The sequence below is a fragment of the Chanodichthys erythropterus genome, chromosome 12, assembly GCF_024489055.1.
Source record: "Chanodichthys erythropterus isolate Z2021 chromosome 12, ASM2448905v1, whole genome shotgun sequence".
NCBI lineage: Eukaryota > Metazoa > Chordata > Actinopteri > Cypriniformes > Xenocyprididae > Chanodichthys > Chanodichthys erythropterus.
Window position 1 is genome coordinate 37,739,843 of NC_090232.1, and position 24,308 is coordinate 37,764,150.

A 24,308-nucleotide genomic window follows, 5' to 3' on the forward strand; every position below is an offset into this window, starting at 1 on the left:
CACAAACTCCTGAAGTGTTTCCTATTTTGTGTGCCTTGCGTATGAAAGGTTCAGCCAGTGGTCCATGGGCGTGAAGTCTGAGGCTGGGACTAGGGTTGTCTAGGCAAATTTCTACAAGTGCTGTTCAGAGGTGCACATGTGTCTGTCACGTGTTCTCCATTATCATAAATGTTTATTCATGACAAAAAAAAAGTGATCGTCATCTGACACTCAAAAAGTAGCTTTAGTGCACGGACAGCTTTGTTGATTATAATGCATCATACATCAAAATAAAATATAAAATATTAGATTTTAAAATCTGTTAGTCAAAATTAATAATAATTACAATGAATATTGAGATAAATAGTTGACTCTTATCTTTTGTAACAACTGTGTAGCCCTAAATATATTATATTATATTATATTATATTATATTATATTATATTATATTATATTATATTATATTATATTATATTATATTATATTATATTATATTATATTATATTATTATGTGATATTGCTATATTACAGTGAGATATTGTAGTTATTTATTCTAAATGTATTTTCTTGTTGCAACTACATTTTTAAACAGGAATTTAATAACTTCATTTACTTTTAAAACTTACATTTTATTTTTGTACTTTTTAAATGTGTTGTTGTTGGTTTTTTTTGTGCTATACCGATCAGCATAACATTATGACCACCTTCCTAATACTGTGTTGGTCCCCCTTTTCCTGCCAAAACAGTCCTGACCAGTCGAGGCATGGACTCCACAAGTCAACACCTCAAACTCGTTGTTGCGCTCCTCAAACTTTTCAATTCAATTCACATTTATTTGTATAGCGCTTTTCACGATACATATAATTTCAAAGCGGCTTTACTGAGAATGCATGTCAACATTACAATTTAAAGATGCCATCGAACGTTTTTTTACAGGTGTAATATAAGTCTAAGGTGTCCCCTGAATGTGTATGTGAAGTTTCAGCTGAAAATACCCCATAGATTTTTTTTTATTTTTATTTTTTTAACTGCCCATTTTGGGGCATCATTAAATATGAGCTGATTTATGCTGCTGCCCCTTTAATTCTCGTGCTCTCCGCCCACAGAGCTCGCGCTTGCCTTGAACAGTGCATAAACAAAGTTCACACAGCTAATATAACCCTCAAATGGATCTTTACAAAGTGTTCGTCATGCATACTGCATGCATGCGTCGGATTATGTGAGTATTGTATACTGTTATATTGTTTACATTTGATTCTGAATGAGTTTCAGGCTGTGCTCTGTGGCTAACGGCGAATGCTACACTGTTGGAGAGATTTATAAAGAATGAAGTTGTGTTTATAAATTATACAGACTGCAAGTGTTTAAAAATGAAAATAGCGATGGCTCTTGTCTCCGTGAATACAGTAAGAAATGGTGGTAACTTGAACCACATTTAACAGTACATTAGCAACATGCTAACGAAACATTTAGAAAGACAGTTTACAAATATCACTAAAAATATTATGTAATCATGGATCATGTCAGTTATTATTGCTCCATCTGTCATTTTTCGCTATTGTTCTTGCTTGCTTACCTAGTCTGTTGATTCAGCTGTGCACATCCAGATGTTAATACTGGCTGCCCTTGTCTAATGCCGGGCTGGCATATGCAAATATTGGGGTCATACACCCCAATATACTGTTACGTAACAGTCGGTGTTATGTTGAGATTTGCTTGTTCTTCGGAGGTCTTTTAAACAAATGAGATTTATATAAGGAGGAGGAAACAATGGAGTTTGAGACTCACTGTATGTCATTTCCATGTACTGAACTCTTGTTATTTAAATATGCCAAGATAAATTCAATTTTTAATTCGAGGGCACCTTTAAAGAATGCACTTAGCAAATAATGTAATAATTTAGGCAATTAATTTACAATCACTGTTAGCAGTTTAACTGAAGGTAGAAGCAATGAGCTCCTGGAAAATGAATTACATATTAACAATAATTAGGATATATAGAAATTTGGCAATGTGCATGTTGATCCAGATGATTGCGTCTTCTGAAGTCCTCTCAGGAGTTGGCGCAAACCATTCCTAAACAATTTTTGCTTTGTGGCAGGGCGCATTATCCTGCTGAAAGAGACCACAGCCACCAGGGAATACCGTTTCCATGAAAGGGTGTACATGGTCTGCAACAATGCTTAGCTGGTTTGCATTCTTCCCATAGTGCATCCTGGTGCCATGTGTTCCCAAGGTAAGAGACGCACCCGGCCATCCACATGATGTAAAAGAAAACATGATTCATCAGACCAGGCCACCTTCTTCCATTGCTCCGTGGTCCAGTTCTGATGCTCACGTGCCCACTGTTGGTGCTTTCGGCGGTGGACAGGGGTCAGCATGGGCACCCTGACTGGTCTGCAGCTATGCAGCCCCATACGCAACAAACAGCGATGCACTGTGTATTCTGACACCTTTCTATCAGAACCAGCATTAACTTCTTAAGCAACTTGAGCTACATTAGCTCATCTGTTGGATCGGACCACATGGGCCAGCCTTCGCTCCACACGTGCATCAGTGAGCCTTGGCCGCCCATGACCCTGTCGCCGGTTCACCACTGTTCCTTCCTTGGACCACATTTGATAGATACTGACCACTGCAGACTGGGAACACCCCACAAGATCTGCAGTTTTGGAGATGCTCTGACCCAGTCGTCTAGCCATCACAATTTGGCCCTTGTCAAACTCGCTCAAATCCTTACGCTTGCCCATTTTTCCTGCTTCTAACACATCAACTTTGAGGACAAAATGTTCACTTGCCGCCTAATATATCCCACCCACTAACAAGTGCTGTGATGAAGAGATAATCAGTGTTATTCAGTGGTCATAATGTTATGCCTGATTGGTGTATTTTATTTTTTTTTCTGCTCTTCCGTATTTGTGACTAATGGTGAGAGTAACTGGTAGAGCATGGCACTATCAACATCAAGATCATGCGTTCAATTCCTGTGGAAAACACTAATCGATATGTACACATGCATATCCAAAGTCGCTTTGGATAAAGGTGTCTGCTGAATGCATTTGTAAATAGATATGACAAGTGCAAGTATTTGCATAACAGTTCACAAACAGGATAGGCATGTTTCTTTTAATGATTTAGTGTGTGTTTAGTTTTGGGAGTTTGTTTAGGGATTTTTAACAAGTGTGACTCAGAGTTGGTGTGTATACACACCCTAAACAACCTCCCCGCCCCACACATACAGAAATCTTTTTTTGTTGGCAACATCAACTTCATTAAACCCAGGGCTTTTAGACATGCTTTGAAGACTATAACATTTAAAAGTGTCAGAATGACATCTGAGATCAGATCTGAAGAGAAGCGAATCTGATTGTTTACAGTAAAAATGTTCCTGAGATTTTACCCCTCACTATTTATACCTTTTATATACCTTTATATCTCTTATTATTTATTAGGGCTGCACGATATATCGCATGAGATTTTCACGCGCATTTCGTCAGTAAAGCCGGTTCCCTGATTACCGTTAAATCTCCATCACCTGCTTTCAAATGGAGTGGCATTTAATAGACAGAGCCGTAGATCGCTGAAAAGCCACGCAATATCGCGTTCATTATCGAAGGCGATTCATCTGCGATATGAACGCGATATTGCGTGGCTTTTCAGTGATCTACGGCTATGTGTATTAAATGCCGCTGCATTTGAAAGCAGGTGATGGCGATTTAGCGGTAATCAGGGAACCGGCTTTATTGATGAAATGCGCGTGACAATCTCATGCGATATATCGTGCAGCCCTATTATTTATCTCCCCTTAACATATTCATTCTGTCTTTAACAAAGTCTGTTTTGATTACAGCAACAATCTTCCAATGTAACGTCAACGAAAGGTCCCTCCTGCAAACTGATATCAAACAGATACTTTGACTGTTATTTCGTTTAACACCCCCTTGCTGTTCAAGAATGGCAGAGCAACCTGTATTCCACACCTGGGATTTCTGTTCCTAACAAATCTCTACTGTAGATATACCCAGAGATAGGAATCAGTGTCCAAGTGTGAGTCTTCCTGCTGTCCTCCTACAACTGTCACACACTGAATGTGGGGGTTGCGGATAATAATAAACTCCCAAAGTATGCATACTGTGTGTTATGATTGATTACGATGCATTCAGGGTATACGTACCCTGGGAATTGAACCTTGACTTTGCTGGCACTGTGCTCATCCAACTACTATAGAAACAAACCATTGAATATGAACATAAATCATATATGTTGTGATTTAGGACACACAGACAGTGTTATTTTGACCTTTTCTGGACTATTTAGACTGTAAAAGTGACCCACCATTTGTTCATTGTGCACTTTTTCGCATCCACACGCTTGGTGTCATTTTATGTTTATCTTTCTATTTCACTATTCTCGTAATTTTTCACCTGTATTTGCAACTTTTCATTACTCATTAGATTCTGGGTTTTTTTGGGTAAAGTGTCAAATGGTTATTAAAGGATTAGTTCAGAAGAAAGTGTGTGGCAACTGACTCAAAACCTTCATTGTACTAAAACCTAGAGTTTTCATTTCTTCCTGTGTCCTCAATGACTCTGACATACTTCATGCATTCTGTTTAGATGAGGATCTCTGTATCACATCTCTATGCAATTGCTTGCATCTGTTTCTGTGTAGACTACACTACATGCATACACACTCACGAAATGCAACACGCATGACTGGAGAGAGAGTTTAGATCGAGGTAAGGAAGTTGAGGGGCGGGGCTTAGTCACACTTTCTCTCACTGACTTAATCTGTCGCTTTGGTTTTTTTCTTCTCCTTCTGCGTCTCACCCCCACATCGTTTCCGTTCTTCGCCTTTCTTTAGTCGAGGGGGAAGCTGTCTCTGTTGTGAAGTGGGTTTGATAAAGAGGGTCTCGGCGGGGGGGTGGACCGACGGCCGCTCTAGAGGGAAATTTTATTAGCAGTCTTTATTACGACCGGGTGGGCAGACGCAGGGAGATAGAGGGTGTGACATGGCTAACGAGGAGGGAAGAAATACATCCCTCACAGAGCAGCACGACATCGACGACGTTACACACCCAGAGACTTCGGCTGCACCACAAGTGGTAGGCTTGCTAAAAACGCCCCAAATCCTGATCGAACACTGGGTCTGAGTTTTTGTTGAAGCATACTCTGTCATAAAGTCTTAGAGTCGATCATTTTAAGTGAGTTAATATTTAGTGTACTATAGCTGCCAGTAATGTGAAATGTGTTGTGCAAGAATGCAAATGGTTGTGCATAAACACTTTTGTTGTTCTTTATTGTGTATTGTGAGTATAACATAATAAATGATATTATTATTGTATTATATATTTCTTATTTGTATTCAAAAATAAAAAATATATTTTACATGCCACATTAAATAATTTTAAATAAGAAATGTACAGTTTATTATAGAAATTCATATGCTTATGTATTATAAAGTAAATTATATGCACTATTTACATTTTTATTTTTGACTATATTGACACAAAATGCAGTGCTGCAATACTTTACATGTCAATTTGCACTTCCTTAAAGTGATAGTTCACTTCATTTACTCCCACTCAAGTTGTTCCAAACCTGTATGAGTTATTTTCTTCTGCAAAACACAAAGAAAATATTTTGAAGAATGTCAGTGACCAAACAGTTGATGGGCTCCATTTACTTCCCTAGTATTTTTTCCATGCTATGGAAGTCAGTGGGATCCCAGCAACTGTTTGTTTACCCATACTATTCAAAATATCATCTTTTGTGTTCAACAGAAGAAAGAAATTCATACAGGTTTGGAAGAACTTGAGGGGGAGTAAATGATGACAGAATTTTCATTTTTCTGTGAACTATCCCTTTTAAAAAAACAAGATGTTTTTATTGCCATCTTTGGATCTTGTAATTTTCTGTTGTTCCTATCTATTTCCTGATTTTTTTTTTTTTTTCACATTGGAGTTAAAACTCTTCCTGTGTGGACTGACTTTTGTTTTCTTTGTGGACCGCGTCCTCCCTCCCTCCCCCAACATCTGATATCTTTGCGAGTTGCATCACGTCATTTCCTCTCATCCCCCTCTTCCTCTTTTGACTCTCCCTTGTGCTGTTCTGTCATTGTTTATGCTTTTCCTCTGTCTGACACTCTTTATATCCTGTCTCGCTCTCTCTTAGGTCTTTTTTGTCCTTTGTGATAATTGATGCGTTCACCGAATTGGCTTCAGATGTTGTCTCAGTCGAGATCTGATGACTTGTGTTTGGTCGAAATGGTCGAAAGGATGCTGTGGTTGTAGACTTAAACCATTGTTGCTGAAACTGTAGCATTGTAACCACATCAATTAGTGCCGATGTCATGTCACAGAAAGAATCCCACAGAAGAGTTATTTAGGGTTGTTATCGTAGTGATCTAGTACTACTGTCAGCCTCTGGGTGCCAACACTTTTAAGGATGGAAATGTGGTAGGAATTGGTTTTGGTGCAAGTTTAATTGAAGTTTTGATAATGTTGCACATGGTTGCTCATGTCCATATGTTTCTGAATTTCTACAATCTATATTCAGGACACATTTATAAGTCTCAGTAAATACTCTAAATAGATATGTACCAGGTAAACCGATAATAAATTTCATTTATAAATGGAAGATATTAAAATTCTGAGTAATTTCACCAACCCCTCTTTTATCGAAGTAAAAAACACTAAAAACTAAAATCAATCAATTTAAATGCTAATAATGCTAGTGACCATTAGATGGGTAATCTAAAAGTAAAAAGAAGGGAAATTAGCATGTACAATTAAATATATGATCTACCAATACTGATAAATTAGAAAACGATACTGATATGGGTAACGATTTATTGTGCATCTCTACCTCTAATGTTTTGTTGTAACTGGCCTTTGGGGTTAAAATTATAACATTGACGGTAGAACTTTAAGGCCCGGTTTCACATACAGGGCTTAGAATAAGCCTGGAGTAGGCTTATTCTAGTAAATTAGTACATTTAAGTAGCTTTTATAAACATGCCTTATAAAACATTCTGGTTAGGGCTGCACAATTAATCGATTTCGTAATCGTTCAAAGGCACGATTACAATGAAAAATATCCACTTACATTATTCTGCATGTTTAAGAGGTGTATTTAGAGCATGTTACATCGCGAGAGGTGAATCACGACTACTTCAGAATGTTAAAGGTCTAACCTTGCACAATACCTACATTGTAGCTGAAACTAGTCAAGCAGGTAAACAAACGCTCCTGTCTATTAAAAAGAAACTCTAATACAGTACTTAACTTAAAGAAGACAGTATGAATCTACTTAAAAGTGTACGCTGATATGTCGAATGCACCCGAAACACCAGCACCTGCCATTTTTAAAAAGCTGTGTACACAGCCTATATATGAAGACTTCAGATGCAAAAGCCTCTAAGTGCTGTCTGAAATTTTCTTCTAAACTGAGCATTTTTATCAAGCTTGAATGTTTAGGTTCAGTAATTTCACTTTAATGGCAATTAAAGTCCCTGTAAAGTAATTTTAAAGTGTGTGTTCTGAGTTTGTTAAACCGCAGAAAAATGTTATTGTAAATGTTAAATGTTATTAACCACCCAGCCAAATTTGAATGAAAAAATCAGCAAGTAAATGAAATAAGTTATCAAAATCTCGAAAAAATAGGCTGCGCGCTCTGCTCTCAAACGCTGGGGGCGTGTCCGCTGTCAGCGCTTAAACCACGCCCACTCACGAGAGCTGCAGCCTCAACTTGTCTCCAACTTGTTAATCCATATATAACAACCATGTAATATGCATTTGCGTGACGAAGATATTACTAGCTAAATGTGCAAAGGGCTGTGTAACTGTATGACTCTCGAGATTGAGCGAGTGAGCCGCTGTAGCGTTAGGGGCGGCACCACGCCCGGTGCGTCAGTTATATAGTGTTAGGGGCGGGACCATGTTTGGGGGCTCCAGTGTGTCATCGGACCCCCCTTTTAGCTCTGCCCAAAAAATCCTGAACAGAGACTTGGTGAAAAACTGTCTAACGCTCTAACTTCACAATTAAGCATTACACAATTCACAGTTTTTGTAATGTGTTTCAGCAATACATTTGTAACATTTATAATGTGTTTAGAAATAATTCTCAGAATTGACTTTACAGGGACTTTAATAGATCCTTTTCATTGCAATTAAAGTGAAATAACTGAACATAAACATACAAGCTTGATAAAAATGCTCATTTTATAAGAAAATTTCAGATGCGCTTTTGCATCTGAAGTCTTCATATTTACTCCACAAACTAACTAACTCTACAAACATGAAAAACAATGATAGGACCTCATCTTTATGCTAAGGAGAATATCCAGCGTGACTTTGAGCAGACCAAGCAAAACATGATTATGTATTTCTGCTAAGCTAGCGACACTGGGCATCAACCAACCACACGGCAAGAGCTAAATCTTTTTAATATACTGTCTACTTTTTTTGTTACTTTCTTTAACAGTTCTATCTAATAACCAATAACACAGGGCTGTTAGACAGATTGTAAACTAATTAAGACGGAGAATGCGATGCGAGCACTGTGTGTGTAGGATCTGTCTGAACTCAGCGCTGTCAAAATAAAAGTCTGTGCGCTGTCAAAATAAAAGTAACAACAACAACAAGCGGCCCAACAACACTTCAGGCCCAATATGTTATACCATGCATATGTTGACTTTTTATTATTATTTAAAGAAGAAACCAAACCAATGTATAGTTGACATTTTGAGGTTTAATGCTGTAGAAAAACAATTAAAAAAAAAATTTAGGAAGAGTGTTTTCAGCTTGTTTTTTATTTGTATAAAAAAATGGCATGCAGTTGTTCAAACAATGGTATAAAGCTATACATCATTCAATGTAAATTGTGATAACCGTAATTAATAATTGCCATTACAATTATATGGGAATAATCAAAAATTATGATTTTTGTCATTATTGTGCAGCCCTAATTCTAGTGTGCTTTCAGTTAAGACAGCTCAAACATGCAGTTTAGTCTGGGAATAGCTTAAGCCTTGTCTGTGAAACCGGGCATAAAGGGTTAGTTCACCCAAAAATGTAAATTCTGTCATCATTTACTCATCCTCATGTCGTTCCAAACCCGTAAAACTTTCGTTCATCTTCGGAACACAAATTAAGATATTTTTGATTATATCTGAGTGATTTCTGTTCCTCCATATACAGCTTCGCAACTACCACTTTGATGCCTCAAAAAGTTCATAAAGAGATCGTAAAACTAATCCATATGAATTGAGAGGTTTAGTCCACATTTTCTGAAGAGACACAATCACGTTATATGATGAACAGATTAAATTTAGGCTTTTATTCACATATAAACACTGATCAGTGAACATAAACAGAAGCTCAGCTGAACCTGCTTGACCCGTGAGAACAAACCTCTCGTGAAAGCTCAAACGTGCTGTGTAACGCTAGAATAGACCTCATTGGTTCTTGCAGAAGCTGTATAATGCTGAATGCTGTATAACTTAAGAGCAAACCTCATTGGCGTTCATGCAGAAGCTCAAACATGCTGCATAACACGCAAGAATGAACCTCATCGGTTCTTATGGAAGCTCAAACGTGTGGCGCAACACGAGAACGAACCTCACTGGTCCTTGCAGAAGCTCAAACCTGCTGCGTGACACACGAGAATGAACATTATTGGTTCTTGCATGTCAAGCAAACATGTTTGAGCTTCCATTTACCACTACTGACGTGTGAGTCGCTGAATGTTTATATGTGAAGAAACACCTAAATAAAATAAATGCTGCTTTTTTTAACTTTCTATTCATCAAAGAATCCTGAAAAAAATTGTGTTTCCACAAAAAATATTAAGCAGCAACTGTTTTCAACATTGATGATAATAATAAGAAATGTTTCTTGAGCAGCAAATCAGCGTATTAGGATGATTTCTGAAGGATCATGTGACACTAAAGACTGGAGCAATGATGCTGAAAATGCAGCTTTGATCACAGGAATAAATTATATTTTAAAATATATTCAAATAGTATTTAGTAATATATAGTATAATAATATTTGTATATAATATTTTACAGTATTACTGTTTTCATTGCATTTTTGATCAAATATTTGTAGCCTTGGTAAGCATAAGATACTTCTTTCAAAAACATTAAAAAATCTCACCAACCGCAAACATTTAAACGGTAGTGTAGATTAAAGTCTGATTAATTTACATACATTGCCATTTCATTAGGATTACCTGTGTAAACTAATGCCTTGCGTTAGCGTGTCTTGTAATAACTGGCTATTTTGATGCCAGTGTGTCAGAAACCTTTCTTGCACACTTTTTTTTTTTTTTTGCTTCTGTTACTGTAAATGACTCATGTGTTTTTGTGCAAACTAAATATTACTGCAACAGTCTAGTCACTGAGCTACTTTATCTGTAGTTAAATCTCTGCTGGTGTTGAAATGGTGTTTTTGCAATTATCTACATCAGCCTAGGGCTCTGTGTTCATTTGCTCTTAGATCAGATAGCAGTTTGATCACATTAACAGAGAAAGGGTCTCTTCTTCAGGGTGTCTGCTGTTCTAAAAAAAACCCAAAAAACTGCTGTTGGTTTGATTTGTGCAAATGTGAGCTGTTTTCAAGAGTCAGTTGCACAATAGCTGAATGCTGCTATCTTGAGTTACATCAAAGACTTCAAAAAGCAGCTGCTTCAAGTTCCTCAGTTTCAAACTAGCTATTTGGGTAAAGTTCTAGTCATAATTAATCAGGCTGATGTCATACAGCATCACGCAAGGTAATGAGAAGCTGAAATGAAAGAATTAGAAATCTGATGCCATCTTATAAACAATGTATTACCTAAACTTACCAGGGGAATACCACAACTACAGTTTAGACCCTTTCTTTGCTCATCATTGGAATATTTTTTTTGGACATTTCAAAGAACAAAGGCTACTTTTAACATAACCAGTCACAGTTTAGTTTCAGAAAAAAAGTTTATCGTAATATATAATATTACAGTGATCATATACCATTCAAAAGTTAGTTTAGCAAGGATGCACTAAATTGCTCAAAACTGACAGTAAAGACATTTATATTGTTACAAAAAAATTCTACTTTAAATAAATGCTGTTCTTTTAAACTTTCTATTTGAGGAGTCCTGTCAAGCAGCACAACTGTTTTCAGCATTGATAATAATAAATGTTTCTTGAGCAGCCAATCAGCATATTAGAATGATTTCTGAAGAATCATGTGACTGAAGACTGGAGTAATGATGCTGAAAATTCAGCTTTGCATCACAGGAATAAAATACATTTTAAAATATATTAGAAAACAGTTATTTTAAAATGTATTACTGTTTTTACTGTGTTTTTAATCAAGTAAATACAGCATTGGTGTGCATAAGACTTCTTTCAAAAACGATAAAAATTATACTAACGTCAAACTTTTGTACTTTTTTTCATTCCACCAACCTCCACTGCTTGGTTTATCTTGGTATGTTATCTCCCTCTCTCACACACATGGTCTCGTGCTTTGCTCCATGTTCTTCTGAATTGTTGTTTATGAAGGTCTTTCCTGCCTGGGATTTTTAGAAGTCTTCTTTCATGTGAATGAAACCACATTTTTACTCGTTAGTTTTATAAACTGAATAATGAAAAATCAACAATGGCTGCATGTTGTCTGCTAAATTTTATTGAAACTGGTAATATTACTTGAAAGTGAAATAAAGAATCATGTATATGGACACACACACAATAACCATAATACCCACGCTGGTGTCATCTAGTAAAGCCAAGCCTCGCAGAAAACAGGAAGAGACCGTGCAGAGGTTTAACCGGATATCCTGCATAGGGAGGGCGACCCTCGACCAAAGCTTTCCCTTCCCTCATCTCTTTCTCTCTTTTCCCCTCGCTCCCTCTGTCCTTCTGTTTCTATGCTACTGGATATTGGTGTCATTACCGGAGAGAGGAGAATGTGTTGGTCTGGTGAATGGGATCACTGGGAATATCTGGACATACAGGTGACAATCTGTGTTTGAAAGGATCGTTGGTCGTCAAAATAATTTCTACAGATAAGAAGGGGTTTTTTTTGCCAATTGGATGTTTCACATAGGTTGTGTAAGGGAGAAAATTGCCATAGCAAATCTATAGGAGTTTATTGCCACCGTTGTGTTCAGTTTTGCAAATTGATGGTAAAATAGATTTTAAAAATGCGTAGTTTTGGAAAAATGTGTTGCTGTGGTCACTATTCTTGATTGTTTAGTGGGTGTGACTAGCATGCAAACTCGTGTAACCTGTAAAACATTTGTTTGAGGTTTTATAAAGTGGTTTTAGTGGTTTTGATGTCCTTTTGAAGTTTTTTTGTGGTTGTTTGTGTATTTTTACATAGGACTCCTATTGTTTCAGTTCTTAGTAGAAGATCCATTCTGTTCCTGCTGCATCTGATATATTTGCCTTTTTAATATTTCTGATCACAATGTGGTTTCTTTTTTTCCATAATATACAAAAATTAACATCTCCAGACAGTTTTTAATTCAATGTTGTAATCAATATTAAATTTATTTTCCCCTCTAGATTTGATAAGTTGTCAGTTGAAGCATATTTAGTTAAAAAAGCTCTTTTTTTTTTCCTCTAAAGCTTCTGGAACATAATAGAAGTTGCTGAACCGATTGATTTCAAATGCTCCATTTTTTTTAAATTTTTTAAACCAATAGAAGCTGGTGTCCTGAAATGCAAATGTTTTGAAGTAATTTGTTTCTGGCAGGCAGGGGTATCTTCGCAAGCGATGAATAGTATCCCAACGTGGAAGTCATGACTAGCAGGATGGAAAACAATAGGGCAAGTGACCCGAAATGTCTGGAATCCACTGTTATGTGTGTAGTTACTTGGTTCCTAAGCATTAGTTCAAAATGTATAAATCTATGTGGAGTAATAGAGACATTGTTGTGCTGCTCACTTTTTTAGCTTGTTTCCAGACACTTGTATTTTGGGCCCTAAGTGTATTTGAGAATAATGTTCACAATTAAGGATATTGTCAATTTTTTTGTGATATGTTACAGAGAATAAGGCTGATGTATATTGCACACAAAAGTTTGTAAAATATCGCAAGCTCCAATCTGATCAGCTGACTTCCACACAGTTTCCAGGAGTCAAGGTGCATGTTTACCAGTCCACTGGGAAATAAAGTTGTGTTTAAAGGGACCATGATAGAAGTATCAGTGGAAAAATTGGGGGAATTGGAAAGTTTGCAATTTATTATGTGTATCAGGGATGGGCATCTTCGATTGTGATGAGGGCCAACATTTTTTCTCCTTCATATAAAGGGGCCAGATTACTAATCCGCACTCACACGTTTTACACCATCTTCCTCAATTTACTTTTTATTAAAGGGGAATCAGTCTATAATTAATGGTTTGTTTTTAAAGATTTTATTAACTATAAAACTTGTGCAATTTTGCTAATACAAATGGGAAACTTTTTCAGTTGACAAGCTATATTACCCCAACACCAAATGTAAACATCTCAATTGCATTGTCTGTAAATTTGCAACAAACAAATGTACAGATGTCCTATTTTTGATTACAAGCCTAGAGAACATTCTCAACTCAACATCAGAGAACAGTTAAAAGGTGCTAATTCAAAAAATAGTCGTTCCATATGGTATTACCATAATCCACATCCACATATTACCATGAATAAAAATACTATTTTTAAAAATGTAAGATATGATAAGTGCAACTCTGGCGTCACAGGTGTATGTGTATCTTTCATACTTCTCGTTAGCCGCTTTTCCACCATCAGGCCAAACGGTTCTCTTTGCTTTACCGTTCCATTCCGTGCCGATCCGATCCGATCCGAGTCGGCCAGTACGGATATGGTTTCGTTTTCCACTGTGGGGCTGATAACGGAGCTCTTCAGTCATTGCCTTAGTAACGCAAGAGTTTACACACGATATGCGATGTAAATAGTGACCACTTTTGTGGGGTTGATCAGTTATTTCTTTTAATTGTATGATTAATTTGTGTTCACGTTGCTCAAATACCATGTTTAACAAGCTACGGAGAAACTGGTAGCCAGGCAACGGACAAGTAACCGATCCTGTAATTCCATTGATCATCCAAGTGGTCCAGCGGGCCGTATTTAAAGACATTGCGGGCCGTCAGTTGCCCATCCCAAGGCACAAATACATTAAGACATTATAAAGATTGATTTTGACAATTTTATAATCCAAATTTGTTTTTATTATGTAGAAACATTGTTTGTAACCATTTTTCAGATCTTGTAGATTTATATAACATTATAGATGCACGATTCTGGATACATTGTGAATCATTATTTTTTTGGTTTGAAATAGAAATCACGATTCTCCCACGATTAGACATTTAAACAAAATAACATGTATTTTACTAGATGTTGACAAAATTAATTTAATTCGTTTGATTTTTTTTTGTTTAAATTTTTTATTTTTTTTGATAGGTTTGAATGAATGATTCAATGACTCACTCATAAAGACTTCACTTGTTTCATTACTCGATGAATCAGTGTTTTTGAACAAATCTCTTGAATGAATGTTTAAATGACAAATTCATTATTTGAAGTGTCAAGTTGCTTTGGAAAGGTGATATATTCTATTTTGATCACTACCATAGACATCAGTGTTTATATCCAAACTATAAACCTTTATCCCAGTACTTCTGTGATCATTTAAATTATTGTAATTTTTGTACAATAATGATACTGTGTGGTTGAAAAGGCTATTTGTGAAGTTTCACACTTGACAGCTGTTCTCTCTGGCTGAGTTGCAGCACCAATGCAGATTTGAATGTTCGTTGTGATCCTGCATGTCAAAGGTTTAATAGACAGCCAAATTGCTGTCATTTAGGAATAAGATCATGTGGGTGTTTGAATTGAGATCACTATTGTTTAAAGGCCGGGACACACGAAGCCAACGGTCGGCCGTCGGGCAATGTCAGGCCATTTTTGAACATCTGTCTGATTTTTTTTTTTTTTCAGTGTGTTTTTGGCCCTCTAGTCGGACGCCGTCTGGGTTTTTTGGGATGATTTGGCATCCGGCTGTCATTAAGAAAGAGAACTCTGATTGGCTGTTTAGCTTTTGAATGATGAAAATAGACTATTGATACCTGCTAACATAGACAGTTATTTCCATACACACAGTCGCAGAATGCATGTGCTAGTTGACAGTCGCCTTTAGTTCTTTTGGTGTGTTCAAGCCCAGCTTTTTTGGCCAAGACACAGCTGACAAGAGGTGACAACACAGTCAGCTTTTGTTGCCGCTAGTTCTTTGGCGTTGGCTTGGTGTGTCCCAGGCTTAACGATTAATTGTACAGCTCTATCCAACAGCATGTAAAAACAAGAACTTACTTATTGGTCAGATGTTTTTTTCCTGTTGGCACTTCTTGGCCAGATGTGGATAAGACTTCATGCCAACATTCAAAGTGATCTCAATGGAGTGCATTTAGTGAATTACTAAGATCTCTTAGGATTTCTAAAGCTGAATTTGATCTGTAGGCTATTACTGCTTTATCTTTAAACTTCATCTTTCTGTTTTGCAGAGTGATCCCGGTGGGTTGTCAGTACTAGAGCAGCTAGGCTTGGACCACAGCTCCGATTTCTCTGACACGAGTGTTCAGCAGCGATTGGATGAACAGCGAGAGCGAATCCGTAGGGAAATCCGAAAGGAGCTGAAGATTAAAGAGGGGGCAGAGAATCTCCGCAGAGCCACTACAGATAAACGAAATGCTCAGCAGGTGGAAAGTCAGTTGCGGAGCTCCAATCGACGTCTGGAATCGCTCCACGCTCAACTACAAGAGCTGGATGCTCATATTGTCGTCAAAGGGACAGATGATTCACGTGGTGAGTAGACGGACACTGCTGTATAGGAGTGATGATGGCGTAGTGATGTCATGAAAGAAAAATAGCCTTTTTTTATTTTAAGAAGTCTAATTTTTTGTTTTACAATAACAAAGTATCATTACGTAAACTGCTTAAACTATTATTAACTTTTTATAAAATACATCATTGTGTTTTAAATTTTTTTTTTTGATTCAAATCTAAACTATATTAAATATGTAAAAAATAATTAATTAAACATTTGATTTCATGTTTTGATTTACTGAGATGATGCTCATCCATTATTCCAATACTCGTAAATTATTTAAAACTAACAAAAGCACATATGTTTATACGTAAATTAGAGATGACTGTAATATTAATAATTCATGTTTTTGTATAAAAACTGATTTTACTCATTCTTAAAACCCTCAGCCAACTGTAATTTTTCACTTCTTGCATCTAGATGATGTTCCTCAGTCTCCAGGAGCAGAGAGCAGGTCGTCGGCCCATAAGGAGAGAATCGCTGCACTGGAAAGGCAGTTAAACATCGAACTCAAAGTCAAACAGGGGGCTGAAAATATGATTCCCATCTACGCCAATGGCTCCACTAAGGTATACAAATGCACACACAAATGTTCTGTTCCAAAACGTAGTGATCTATACTGCCATTCAAAAGTTTGGTGTCACCTTTTTTTTGTTTTGTTTTTGAAATAAGTCTCTTATGCTCACTAAGGCTTCATTTGTTTGAACAAATATACAGTAAAAACAATATTATTGTGAAATATTATTACAATTTAAAATAAATGTTTTCTATTTTAATATATTTAAAATGTAATTTATTCCTGTGATGACAAAGCTGAATTTTCAGCATCATTACTCCAGTCTTCAGTTTTTTTTTTCCATGTAATAAGATATTGATATTTATCACGATATTCATTTACCATTAATGGGGAAGGAAATTTTTTCCACATATTTGTTAGACCTTGAGAATGAATGTAAACTTGTTTATTCACAGTTAAACTCCACAGAGTAGCTATTTTAGAATTTAGGGAAAATTAAATTTAAATTAAGTTTTCCCATTTTATTTTTTGGGTATTCTGTGTTTTATGATTTAATACAAATGTATATACATTTTAACAGTTTAATCAAGCTTATAAAATATAATCAAATAAAAATACAACAATTAATTTACAACAAAACATATTAAAATTTTTGGTCAAATAAGATGCTGCACAACACAACTGTATAGATTTAAAACATGGATGAAACAATACCTTAGTTGTGTGATATTCCTTAGAAATAATAATAATATTACTTTTGAGAAGTACATTTTAGTAAGTTATACAGTAGTGATATATTTCTGTCAATTTCTTAAAGTTAAACCAAACTTTTATTTTGACGGTTTGTTGTGATGATCTTCCAGTTTTAGTTTCAGTTTGAGTGTGTATTTGATGGCAGTTTTTCTCAAATGAAGCAGAGAAAAGCTTGTGAAGAGACTCTCAAGGCAGCTATGGAGATGAAGTTAATGTGTTCATGACATGTCATCATATATTGAGACGGCAGACGCTGTAAACACCATAAGTGTCACATGTGTGTGAGTTTGCGTATTAGACGAGACTGTGCCGTTCATTCAAACAGAAACACGCAGTAATCACATATTAGCGACTTGCACTGACTGGCTGTTGTCGCGTTTATTTCTGCTGTGTGATAGGCTGTTAGATTAATCCAAAAAACGTCCAGAGCTTATCATCGTTATACTTGTAAATTTTATCACAATCTCGATATGATATCATTTATCACCCAGCCCTACTTCAGTGTCACATGATCCTTCAGAAATCATTCTAAAATGCTGATTTCCTGCTCAAGAAACATTTATTATTATATCAGTGTTTAAAAAAAGCAGTTGTGCTGCTTTTTTGTGAAAAATGTGATACATTTTTCAGAACAACAGCATTTATTTTCTTTTTTTTTTTTTTTGTGAAAGTCTTTACTGTCAGTTTTGTTCAATTTAATGCCTACTTGCGGAATAAAAGCATTAATTTCTTTAAAAAATATTACTGACCGTATCATTTTGAATGGTAGTGTACCTACTGAGAACTCTTACACTGTGAACGAAGTCCTTAAAAAATTGCCAACTTAATTATGCTGCTTTCTAAGGTACCTCGTTTTGTGTGGCACGTGAAGTTGCTCTCGATGTAGGTGGCGAGGCAGCTCACTAGATTTTGGAACAGAGCCAGTCTGTCAAAAGATGTTTACTCACTGTTTAATAACTATAATGACGTGTGTGTCTGTGTGTGGGTTGTCAGGATAAGAAGATGTTGCAGACAGCTCAGCAGATGCTACAGGACAGCAAGACAAAGATTGACATCATCCGCATGCAGATCCGGAAAACAGTGCAGGCCTACGAACACAATGATGATACACAGGGTATGGCTGAGTGTGTGTGTGTGTACGTGCGCTACTGCTTTGTTGCTTTTAGAGTCTGATTTCATAGCTGAGCAGAGAAATAAACAGATCAATAACCACCCGAATCCCAGAAGACGAGTGGTGTGTGTTTTCAGGGTGTGTACATGGTGTGTTTGGTCAGGTGTACAGTGTTTATGCACAAGTAGTGAGTGCAGGTCATACGGATCAATAAATGTGTGTTATGACCCCGTTTTGACTTCAAAACGCACTCTTACTCTATCTCTTTGTCTCTCTCTCTTTATCTATCTCTTTCTATCTCCCTCTATCTATCTATCTCTCTCTCTCTCTCTCTCTCTCTCTCTCTCTCTCTCTCTCTCTCACACACACACACACACACACACACACACACACACACACACACACACACACACACACACACACACACACACACACACACACACACACACACACACACACACACACACACAGAGGATCAGGTAACTGATAACAGTCAGTTCCCACTCTCTATTTCCTTTACTCCTCTCACACACACACACACACACACACACACACACACACACACACACACACACCTCTTGATTTAACAGTTTACAGCAAAAAAATGTAATCTAGAAACAGAGAACAAATAAATTAGGAGGTACATTTCAATACATTAAGAAAACAAAAGTCATTTACTTTTAGTTGGTTAATTTTCATGAAAGTGGAAGTGACATGTGAAGGCCAAGTGTGGTAACCCATACTCGGAATTTGTTCTCTGCATTTAACCCATCCAACTTAGTGCACACACATTAGGAGCAGTGAGTAGTGAACACACACCCGCCATTTTTGCTGTGGCGCCAGGGAGCAATTTGGGGTTTGGTGCCTTGCTCAATGGTACCACAGTCAATTCTAAGGCTGCCTTCGACTAAATATTTTTCTAGTCCACCAGTAGTCGTTCATTTAAGCCATTAGTCAACTAATTGCTTATTTATATTAATAAGCCATAAATCATAATAATGAGCCTTTAATTGCCTATATATAATACATAGCCTACATAGTTTATAAAGCTTGCAGCAGCGCACCGGCAAAAGTGATGATTATTACTGCGTCATGAAAAAACAGTGTCTAAACATTTTAATAATTTATTGATAATGTTTTCTGTGTTTTCGGCTGAGATTAAGTCAACGATGCCGACTTGTCATCTCCGCAGTAGTGGACACGCCTATATATGCATGTTTCATACGGATTACATAATCTGAGAATATTTATTTTCCATTTGAATTGGTTCATTTGTAGACCTTTCAAGCTTTGTGTTTCAAGTGTCTGTGAGGCAAGTATACACTTTATGTGCTCAAGTTCACATCCTGATTGTTTTCATTATTTTACAAAAGCACAACATTTTGTTGTTATTGTGAGTTCACAGAAATAAAAGTAGACCCTTTACAGTTTGCATTACTCTTATGACCAAAATGATGGCGGGTTTATGCACAAACTAACTTCCGTATTCTGTAAAATGGATCAGGTTGCTTCCGGTTTAGGTCTTTTGTATGTGCTTCATGAAAAAATGATCTGTTTTATTCAAGATAACTTAAAAGGAGCGAGCAAAGATGAGCATAACTGATATCCCCCGCATATGCACATTGATATTTAAAAGCCTTTTTAATTTTTCTTCTTCACACTAACGTTTAGATATTTAACAGAATAAAACAATGTGAATTAGGTTTTTAGGTATTTCGCTGATTACCTTAAAAGTCCAGAGATATGCTGTCAGTTAACACTTTCTCGGACAAGCGGATGCAATGAGCAGTTTCCCGGTTTGGTCATCTGAAGTTCGACATATACCCTATTTTTAAGTTAATTGCAAGTAATCGCACCGGTACCTGTATGTCATGCAGTAAGCGCGCTCTCTACACAAACACTTGGATATGCACCAAATAATAGCACACGTTTATCTAAGACTAGGCTAACAGCGAGCGGACTTGTAAAGTTGCTACTACTTACATGTTTCAAGTGATAAGCCGTATTTGAGGTCAGTGAATGATAGGTGAATATTTGGATTCGCATATTGGATTAACGATCTCTCCCTCGTGGTCTCTGTGACTTCACCACTTTTTTCTATGGTTAGTTGACTATTAGGGGGCATTTCGTATTTTTTTTTTTTTTTTTACGTTTTTTCATCAGTCACAGTTGAGTGAGACTCAAACCCACAACCTTTGGGTTACCAGTCTGACTCTCTAAACATTAGGCCATGACTGCGCCCTTCATATTTATTTATTATACCAACTTATAAGTATGTTCAAGTACATTTCTTTAACATCATTTTATCCATTTTCCATATACACTACTGTTAAAAAGTTTGGGGATCAACATGGACAGTAAAGACTTTTATAGTGCTGTTCTTTTGAACTTTCTAATCAAAGTATCTCAGTTTACACAAAAATATTAGGAAGCTCGAATTTTTTTCAACATTGATAATTATAAGAAATGTTTCATGCGCAGCAAATCATCATATTAGAATGATGAATCATGTGACACTGCAGACTGGAGTAATGATGCTGAAAATTCAGCTTTGCCAACATAGACATAAATTACAGTAGAAAAAGTAATTGAATTAAGTAGATTTGCTTCTCAAGTAAATGGATCTTTAAGGATGTTTAAAAAATTTTTACTGGGAAACAAGACTAATACTTATTTTATTGTTATTTGAAATATTGTCACGGCTGAATTGAAAACTCCCTTGTGTTATGATGATAATGCACACACCTTAAACTTTATATGTTTATAAATTAATTATAGCTTATGAAATCATCAGACATAGACCAGAGACCGTATGATATAAAACACAATGCTTCAGGCTCATAGCGGCATTAGTTAACACACATTCTTTGGTACTCCTGTATAAACACACATACACCTTCAATGTGTACATGTACACACACACACACACACACTCCCTGAGAGTCTGTTTCTGAAATTGTCACCTCATTTAACTTCATGCCTTATTAGGACACAAAAATCTCTGCAGTCAAGCCTTCCATCTCTTTATATCTTTTTCTCTGTCTTATTATACCTCTTTATAAAGTCCATTCATTCAAGTGCCATTTTCCCTCAAACTCATTTTTTGTTATCTTTTTTGAAGAATCTTGATTTATCAATATATGATTTTACTTGGACAGTCCTAACACGCACTTGCTCACACGCCAGCACGCTCTTCTAGTCTCAGCTATATTAAAACTATATGTGAATCTGGGAATAGTAAACAGTCTGTAGTCCTGTTTACGTTAGTCCTGTTTATGTTTTTAAACACTCATGATATTCCCTGCACTCAGGAATGCTTTGAACTGCTTGTTTTGCCGTCAGATCCAAACAGACACAGCAAAATCTTTATATAAAACCCGGAACAGCATGTCAATGTTTTTTTTTTTTTTTTTTTTTTTATGGTATGACAGTATAATATAACACCATATCTTAATCTTTTGGTTTATAATCCCTAATAATCCTCTTATTTCTAAAAGTCTGTAGCTGGCAGCGTGGCAGACCTCAGATGATCTACAATCATCTCCCCCAGTTTGCATAAGTACAGTAATTACTATATGGAAGCTCACTGTCCTGATCCCACATCATCCCTCGTCCTCTTCAAACTCTGATTGATGCGCACGACCTATTAATGTATCTTAGACTTAATGTTTGTTTTGAGGTCACATTCAATTCAGGTTCATTTCGATTAATGGGTGGTTGATATGACTTTTCAAGCAATGACAGCAGTGTCCTGCAGTGTGACATGCTATTCTTCATCTAAAATCATTTTAAACTACATTTTAAAATATACTTTACTATATTTAAAAAAAAAAAAAAATTATTATACTTGCAGTTTTATGATCTTAAAGGTGCCATCGAACGTTTTTTTACAAGATGTAATATAAGTCTAAGGTGTCCCCTGAATGTGTCTGTGAAGTTTCAGCTCAAAATACCCCATAGATTTTTTTTTAAATGTCTATTTTGAGGCATAATTAGAAATGCGCCGATTCATGTTGCGGCCCCTTTAATTCTCATGCTCCCCACCCACAGAGCTCGCGCTTGCCTTGAACAGTGCATAAACAAAGTTCACACAGCTAATATAACCCTCAAATGGATCTTTCCAAAGTGTTCGTCATGCATACTGCATGTATGCGTCAGATTATTTGAGTATAGTATTTATTTGGATGTTAAACATTTGATTCTGAATTAATTTGAGGCTGTGCTCCGTGGTTAACGGCTAATGCTACACTGTTGGAGAGATTTATAAAGAATAAAATGAATGTAAAAAATGAAAATAGCGACGGCTCTTGTCTCCGTGAATACAGTAAGAAACGATGGTAACTTTAACCGCATTTAACAGTACATTAGTAACATGCTAACGAAACATTTAGAAAGACAATTTACAAATATCACTAAAAATATAATGATATCATGGATCATGTCAGATATTATTGCTCCATCTGCCATTTTTCGTGCCTTTTAAACAAATGAGATTTAGATAAGGAGGAAACAATGGAGATTGAGACTCACTGTATGTCATTTCCATGTACTGAACTCTTGTTATTTAACTATGCCTTTAATTGAAGGACTACATAAAACATTAGTCCTAGTTTAGTTTCTAGGCCTAAGCCCCTACATTTTTAAAAAGAAAAATTTGATTTGAAATAAATTCTCCCTTGTTGTTTAATTAAAGGTGCTATAGGTAATTCTCTACAGAAACCTTTTTTGTTATACTGGTTGAACGTCTCATATCCTGATAGCAATCAACGTTAAACAGTTTAATTGTAAATAAATTATAAATATATATATTGTCTATGGAAGACAGGATCATATTTTCATCCAATCATTATATTCGGTCCGAATGAAATAATACAATGTCCTAGCTGCCTGTCAACGTATGTTTTCACATACCCTCTTGCACCGTTTGCGCAGACATCATACTGTACGTCATCAGCGCATTTCACGATATGCAGAGTTTATGTAGGAAATCAGTCATGGAGCACCGCAAACAAACAGCAGCCACCTTTTACAGTTCCTACCGAATCCAAACACCAAGCTTATACTGCGTTCACGACATAACTACTGTAATTAAGATATGTCAACCCATGACGTTCTAACCGGATCCCTTCAGTTGGAATCGGAAGTTGTTTACATTCATTATTATTGAAATGGTATGTGATTTGAGACACAAGTTAGTTGATCGTCATCTCTTGTGACGCTTTGTTGAGAGCAGAGTGTGTGTGTGTGTGTGCGCGCATTCATGTGTTTTGGAGGAGGCGTGGCTTTGGAGACGCTCTGAAGGCAGGATGGGATGTTATGATTTGAAAGCTAGCTTGCTATTGCTAGCCCTTCTGAATGTCCTATTGTGCTTGTGTGATAGCTTGTGTAATTTGCTGTGGGAATAAGAATGATATTGATACACTAAATATGTCTATCTGTGTGTGTGTGTTTCTCTTCAGGAAAGCCTGACCCATGTGGTATGGAGCTACGGATTGAGGAGCTCAGGCACCATTACCGTGTAGAGCATGCTGTCGCTGAGGGAGCGAAAAATGTCCTTAGACTTCTTGGAGCCAGTAAAGTACAGGATAAGAAGGCCATGTCAGAGGTTAAAAATATTCTATTCTATTCTATTCTATTCTATTCTATTCTATTCTATTCTATTCTATTCTATTCTATTCTGTTTAAACAATGGAATGGATCTTTGCAATTATATCTCTAACTTCTATTATTTAATTAAACACTATCTTTTCCAGTTAAGTTAATAATGAAGTCTAATACATTGAGTAATTCTTCCTCTCTCTGCTTCTTCAGGCTCAGTGTCGTCTGAGCGAGTCGTCTCAAAGGTTGGATCTTCTGAGAGATTCATTAGATCGGCGGTTAGCAGAACTACCTGAGGATCATCCCAAAGCATCTGTCATTAAAGAGGAGCTGGTTTTAGCCTCCTCACCTGCATTCAGCTCTCGACACGGCGCCCCCTACCTGCACAACCAGTACAGCACCCTCTCCAAACCCTCTCCGCTCACTGGTATTCAAAAAATCATTTGCAATCTCTTTAAATTGATGTCGAAGTTGTC

The 24,308-nt window shown here is 36.5% G+C and overlaps 1 protein-coding gene across 3 annotated transcripts in view; it reads left to right on the forward strand.

Moving 5' to 3' along the window:
• Positions 1-24,308, forward strand: part of pkn1a (protein kinase N1a) — a 53,671-nt gene that overhangs the window by 17,706 nt on the left and 11,657 nt on the right. Inside the window, exons 1-6 of one of the 3 annotated variants that reach the window (XM_067402720.1) lie at positions 4,808-5,083; positions 15,531-15,831; positions 16,274-16,422; positions 18,117-18,237; positions 23,694-23,839; positions 24,046-24,259. In XM_067402720.1, coding sequence (XP_067258821.1) covers positions 4,991-5,083; positions 15,531-15,831; positions 16,274-16,422; positions 18,117-18,237; positions 23,694-23,839; positions 24,046-24,259 — 1,024 coding nt within the window. In that variant the 5' untranslated portion in view covers positions 4,808-4,990. Of the gene's footprint in view, positions 1-4,807; positions 5,084-11,823; positions 11,979-15,530; positions 15,832-16,273; positions 16,423-18,116; positions 18,238-23,693; positions 23,840-24,045; positions 24,260-24,308 lie in introns of those variants that run through there. The other 2 variants (XM_067402721.1, XM_067402722.1) reach the window with 2 other exon arrangements.